Here is a 6,749-nt window from a genome sequence, read left to right as displayed (position 1 = left end):
TCGCACCATTGTAGTTATCTGGGTCATGAAGACCTTTTTTGTATAGTTCTTCTCTGTATTCTTGCCACCTCTTCTTAATATCTATTTGAAGCTGTTTTAATTCTGGAACATTTTTATTATTTTGACCAAATACCCTCTTCTAATTTCCCATCCAATATCTGGAAACAATTTCTTCCTTGTCTCACACCCTTGGCTATAACACACCCTAATAGTAAAACTCAATCAATGTTCCTAGAGTGAATCAATGGTTGAGTCTGTGGCTCTCCTCCCCTCATTTAAACTCTCCTGAATGATATTGGATTCAATCAATTCAACTGGTTATAGGCAAAAACCCAATCAGGATTAATCTGATGGACAGTCTGGAATCTAATCAGGCACCACTTTCTGGTTGGCTGTTTGTAGTTGGGCAAGGGGGAAGATGTTATTGAAAAGGCCTTTAAAAGGCTCAGGCACCAAAGAAAAGATGCAGAAACTTTGCCTTCTGGAATTACTATCTGGGATCTCATCCAGTCTTAGGACTGAGCCCATCCTGACAACCACATCAGAGTTGGTAAGTTACTGACCTTAGTTAAGGACTCTCTTACCTTATCTATGGTCAGTGGTCTTGAATTGTGTCATATAGCTCAGGATGGCAGGGAGAGATTTTTTTAGTTAGTCTTTATCCATGTTTTTGTTTTTGTTTTTGTTTTTTGGCGTTGCTATGTCTCCATTAGCTTCATTTGCTCGGGTTTTCTCTGGTTGCACCTAGCAAGGGTTACTCTTGATTGCAGCGCACAAGCTTTTCAGTGCATTGGCTTCTCTTATTTCAGAGCATAGGCTGTAGATGCATGGGCTTCAGTAACTGCAGCATGTGGGCTTGGTAGTTATGGCACACTGACTCAGTTGCTCTGCAGCACGTGGAATTTTCTTGGACTAGGGATCGAACCCATGTCTCTGTATTGGCAGATGGATCCCCATCTGCTGCACCTTGTTAGTGGTAAAGAACCTGCCTGCCAATGCAGGAGACATAATGAGATGAGGGTTCAATCCCTGTGTTGGGAAGACCCTCTGGAGAAGGGAATGGCAACCTAGTCTAGTATTCTTGCCTGGGGAATCCCATGAACGGAGGATCCTGGTGGGCTACTAACAGCCCATGGGGTTGCAAAGAGTCAGACGTGACTGAAGCAACTTAGCACACATGCATGCGCCACCTAGGAGTCCCCTAGTTAGTTCTTTGCCGATGAACAAATTTAACATTTTGGTTTTGCCTCTCAGTGTAGTTTTGCCTCTTTCTCAACATTTTGATTTCTCCTTCGGTTTATATCAATTCAATTACCTTAAACAAGCAGATTTTCCTCTTAATAAAAACAGCTGTTTAGAGTTTTATTCCTTGTCATTTAAAATATGTAGTTTGTGCAAATGGTATTCATTTTAGGGGTCTGTCCTTCATCCTTTCCAGCTCAAGTAACTGTGGGAATTGAGGATGGAGGTTGAGTTGTGTCACATGATGCTTCTATTCAGTAGTTTTAGGGCCCTAAGAGGAGAAGACAATGGCAACCCACTCCAAGACTCTTGCCTGGAAAATCCCATGGACTGAGGAGCCTGGTAGGCTACAGTCCATGGGATTGCTAAGAGTCGGCACGACTGAGTAACTTCACTTTCACTTTTCATTTTCATGCATCAGAGAAGGAAATGGCAACCCACTCCAGTATTCTTGCCTGGAGAATCCCAGGGATGAGGGAGCCTGGTGGGTTGCCGTCTATGCTGCTGCTAAGTCGCTTCAGTCATGTCCCACTCTCTGCAACCCCATAGACAGCAGCCCACCAGGCTCCCCCATCCCTGGGATTCTCCAGGCAAGAACACTGGAGTGGGTTGCCATTTCCTTCTCCGATGCATGAAAGTGAAGTCACTCAGTCGTGTCCGACTCTTCGTAACCCCATGGACTGCAGCCCACCAGGCTCCTCCGTCCATGGGATTTTCCAGGCAAGAGTGCTGGCGTGGGGTGCCATTGCCCTCTCCAGGGCTGCCGTCTATGGGGTCGCCCAAAGTCAGACATGACTGAAGCGACTTAGCAGCAGCAGCAGAAGCAGCAGGACCCTAAGAAAGTGTTAAAGTTTTCACCAAAATAATTAGGGTCAGCCTTCAGGCTTGGGGTATCCACTTCCCAGTTCATCATAATAAAGCAAAGCAGTGAATGGAAATTGATGGGCAAGTGTTTGGGCTTCTTCCTCCTTAGTACTTATGAAATTCTTGCTCTGGTCCCTGTAGAAGCAGCATTATGGATTTTCACCCATGAAAACTAGAGTAAAATTCTGGTAAACTGGGGGTCTTCTGGGCTTCCTTCGTGGCTCAGATGGTAAAGAATCTGCCTGTAATGCTGGACACCAATGTTTGATCCCTGAGTTTTCCAGCCCCATGGGAGCAGTGGATATGGCTATGAGTTGGTTCCTCTGAAGAATGGGAATACCAGTGAAAGGGTGCTCATGCTTGCCTTCTTCCCTGCAAGTTTCCACAGGATTCTTTTTGAGCAGAGTCAGAATGAGTATCTGGAATCCACCCAGACTCCTGGACCAAGCGGTGTTGAGCCTGCTGAGGGATGAGGCCTTGGCCATTTCTGCTCTGGAGTATCTGCCCATCGAGCTCTTCCCCCCACTCTTCATGGAAGCCTTCTATGGGAGTTGCAGAGAGACACTGAAGGCCATGGTGCAAGCTTGGCCCTTTGTCCGCCTGCCTCTGGGGGGACTGATGGAGATGCCTCACCTGGGAACCTTACAAGCAATGCTGGATGGACTTGATGTCCTGCTTTCCCAGAAGGATCAACCCAGGTGAGTCTGATTGAAGTAGACTGGTAGAGTCAGGGGAGTCTTTGAAGAGACAGCTGAGGTCAGAGTGTGAATGGCCAAGGGATAGACCAGAGGCTTCTGATGATGCCAATGAGGAAGTACAGAGACTTAGCCATTGCTGAACACACTCTGGGAAATGTTTTCAGGAAGTGTAGGAGTGCCTAAGATGCAAGGGAACCTGAAAGTACACTTTCTGCCTCCTTCTGCTGCTGCTGCTACTAAGTTGCTTCAGTCGTGTCTGACTCTGTGCGACCCCATAGACAGAAGCCCACCAGGCTCCTCCATCCATGGGATTTTCCAAGCAAGAGTACTGGAGTGGGGTGCCATTGCCTTCTCTGCTGCCTCCTTCTGGTGATGCTTAAGGAAGGTGTAGAAGTGGATAAAAGGAAAGATGGAAGGGGAAGAGGAGATGCAGGAAACTGAGGCAGAGAGGGAAGAAGAGGGAAATGTCGAGAATGTGAAGTAAAAGCTCAGGTGGGATGTCTGAGTATCGCCTAAATTCTGAGGCTGTGGTTTTATTTTGGTGGATCTTGAAACCATCTCTACCAATCTACTCTTCCCCCCACAGGAGGTGCAAACTGCAAGTGCTGGATTTAAGAAATACTGGCCAGGACTTCTGGAGAATGTGGTCTGGATCCAGTGTCCAGGTGTCCTCAAGCTCATTAGAAGAACCAGTGGCTAAGAAGAGGCCAAGGACACAGTGGACCTTGGTTCCCTTGGAGGTGTTCATAGAACTTCACATCAATGGAAGGACCATGGATGGATTCCTCGCCTACCTCATGAGATGGGTGGAGGAGAGGAAAGCTTCCATACACCTGTGCTGTAAGAAACTAAAGATAGAGTCAATGCCCAGAGACAATATTATGAAGATCCTGAGTATGGTGCAGCTGGACTGTGTTGAGGAGGTGCGAGTACATTGTACCTGGCGGCTGTCCAGCCTGGCTGTGTTTGCTCCTCTCCTGGGCCAGATGAGCAATATGCAGAGACTCCTTCTCTCTCACACAGACATATCCACACTTGAAGATCAGGAGGAGCAGCATGTTGTCCAAATTACTTCTCAGTTCCTCAGGCTGCACTACCTCCAGGATCTCTTTCTGGAATCTGCCTTCTTCCTGGAAGGATGCCTGGACCAGATGCTCAGGTGAGTGTGCACCACTGGCCAGGTAACAGTGAACACAACTCACCACCCCCCTCCCCTCCAGGCACAGAACTCGGTTTCACTGGTATCTGAGTTGGGGAAGCTTGCACTCTTAGAGCCCAGGGGCCAGGGCAGGGAAAACAGGATAGGGTATCAAAGGAGAATTTCCCTAGAATTTTTGTGCTGTTGTTCAGTCGTTCAGTCATGTACAACTCTTTGTGACCCCATGGACTGCAGCACACCATGCTTCCCTGTCCTTCACTATCTCCTGGAGTTTGCTCAAACTCATGTCCATTAGGTTGATGATGCCATCCAACCATTTCAACCTCTGTCACCCCCTTCTCCTCAAAATTTTCATAGCCCTCCAAATTACAGGAGGGCTATAAGATATAGGCTTGCAGTATTTCTTTATCTACATCAGAAGAAAGGTCGGGGTAGGGGGACATGCAGAGGTTGAGGCACAGTGGCTGGCAAAGTTTAGAAGCAAGGAGCAAAAGCTCCTACTTGATATTTTGTGCCTAGCCCCTGGGGAAAGAGTTCAGGCACCCTAGGAGGGGAATGACAAACCCCTGCCACAGAAGCCTCAGGTGCACTGACTGGGAGAAGGTGCTAAAGGGTCAAGAACGCAGGCCATGCACAGACTATTCAAAAAAAAAGCCACACTTTATTTATTGGTCAAAAAAAAAAAAACAAACCAAAACCCTCTAGAATGTCAAGCATACTTTCTCCTTTGCTGTTCTATTCTGAACTGTGGTATCACATAACCACCCAAATCAAGGTAGGTGTTCAAGCTGGATAGAGGCTCTAGAAAGGGACACCTTGTAGGTAGCTCTATAGACTAAGCTTTAGGATCTAGTGGTTGGGTATATGATTTCTTCCTTAAGAAGGGATATCTTAATTTAGATGACTTGAAAATAGGTAAGAGAAGGGGAAATTAAAGAGGGAAAACTCCATGTTTGAACATTTCTAAACCAAAGCTCTGTGCTTAACACTTTTGTGATCACAACAGGCCTGTCTCAAATTCCCTGTCTGTAAAAGGCTTTTTGCTCCAGATAAGATAATTGATATATGGGAAATGCATGATTCTGGAGGTGATAGTAGTAGAATAGGAGCCAAAGGGATCATAAAAGCTGGTAGATGGCTTGCAGCTAATGCAGGGATGTAAGTGAGACCCTGCAAACTGCCATCTTCATGGGATGTTGTGAGGCCTTGCCCAGACTGGTCCTCTATGCATGTCACCCAGAAACCTCACCTGGCTTCTGGGTATGCCTGGGGCCCGAGCATGGGTGGAAGGAAGTCTGAGTAGGAAGCATTTTAAGTATGTCTCTTACTATTAACATTCAGTGATGCCCATTGTTGATTGAGACAAGATGTCAGGCTCTGCTGTGAGCTTGTTCTAGTCCATTCTATGATCTTCATTCATACTCATAAGGAAGTGGAATGTGTTTTACTCTACTACATAGATGAGGAAAGAGAGTTTTCCAGGTTCTGTGAACTTGATCCAGACATACTGTGAAGGTTAAAGGACTCAGGCTTAAATGAGACTGGGAATTCTGGGTAATGATCATTATCAGATGGACAGACCACCCTTGGCCTTTAGCAAATTTCTTGTCTCTCACCTTGAGGTCACCTTCCACCCCAGTTTTTAAGACATTATAATTCTACTTCTCCCCAGGTGCCTGACAAACCCCTTGGACACCCTTGGAATAACTCACTGCCTCCTTACGAATTCAGACTTGACCCATCTTTCCCAGTGTCCGAATATCAGTCAGCTAAAGGGCCTGGATCTGAGTGGTGTCACCCTGACCTACTCTAGTCCTGAGCTCCTTCCAGGTCTGCTGGAGAAAGTTGCAGCCACCCTCCAGGAACTGTACTTAGATCAGTGTGGGATCATGGATTCGCAACTTGAGGCCATCCTGCCTGCCCTGAGCCACTGTTTTCAGCTTAATTTCTTTAGCATACGTGGAAACTTCCTCTCCATGGCCATCATGGATAAGATGCTTCGACACACCTCGGCGCTGCCCAGTTTATGTCAAGAACTGTACCCTGTCCCTCAGGAGAGTTTCAGCTCTCTGGGAATCCTCCAAATGGGGAGACTTGCTCAGTGTCGAGCTGAACTGCTTGAGATTCTGAAGGACTTGGGACGTCCCAGGACCATCTGGATTAGTTCCAGCCCCTGTCCTCACTGTGGAGAGGACACATTCGATCATCCTGAGCCCATCACATATGGCAGTAACACCTCTGCCTAGTTGGGTGCATCGATCAGAAGCTTTCTTCTGAGCATTTGGAAACTGAAATCTATATTATTGGTACTTTGTGAAGGGAAAAGAGACCCATGGTTTCAGACATTTGCTCAGTGTGAATGTAAAAAGGGAAAGTGATCCTGCAGGGGTGCAGGACTGCACAGAGAATAGCTGATGCTGAGCAGTAATGGAAATTTGTGTACATGTGTCCTACAGAGTAAGAATTATAAACCTAAACTTCTGAAGGTGGATTCAAGCTTGTGACCCACATGTTGGAGCTATCCCTGGGTAGATGATTGTAAAGAAATAATCAGAAATAAAGAGACGCTCCGTGTAAACCAACTGCTGCCCTCCATGTATCATCTTTTTTTTTTTTTCCTCACTTTACATTGCAGGAATCTCCAGATGCAGATTAAAAAAAATTCAGAGTTTCTGAAACTACCATTTTCACCCATTCTTTATTCTGTCTGAGGCATATCTCCAGAGTTTGCTCAGATTCATGTCCACTGATTCAGTGATGCTATTTAGCCATTTCATCCTCTTCCA

General features: G+C 46.3%; 1 protein-coding gene across 6 annotated transcripts; it reads left to right on the top strand.

The window, feature by feature from the left end:
• Positions 1-400: 400 nt before the first annotated feature.
• On the top strand, positions 401-6,543 carry LOC147356374 (PRAME family member 27-like). 6 transcript variants are annotated; one of them, XM_086342444.1, is made up of 5 exons: positions 430-550; positions 2,486-2,804; positions 3,391-3,644; positions 3,828-3,963; positions 5,636-6,543. In XM_086342444.1, the coding sequence occupies exons 2-5, from the start codon at positions 2,518-2,520 to the stop codon at positions 6,207-6,209; spliced, it is 1,251 nt and encodes a 416-aa protein (XP_086198570.1). In that variant the 5' UTR covers positions 430-550; positions 2,486-2,517; the 3' UTR covers positions 6,210-6,543. The 6 variants fall into 6 exon arrangements, with proteins under 6 accessions (XP_086198571.1, XP_086198570.1, XP_086198573.1 ...); XM_086342447.1 differs by having other exon boundaries at positions 3,391-3,727; positions 5,636-5,778; XM_086342443.1 differs by having other exon boundaries at positions 3,391-3,963.
• The last annotated feature ends 206 nt before the right edge of the window (positions 6,544-6,749 follow it).

The sequence above is a fragment of the Bos grunniens genome, chromosome 16 (genome assembly GCF_055505025.1).
Source record: "Bos grunniens cultivar Pamir isolate PY7600 chromosome 16, Bosgru_T2T1.0, whole genome shotgun sequence".
Lineage (NCBI taxonomy): Eukaryota > Metazoa > Chordata > Mammalia > Artiodactyla > Bovidae > Bos > Bos grunniens.
This window is presented reverse-complemented; position numbering and strand designations above follow the sequence as displayed.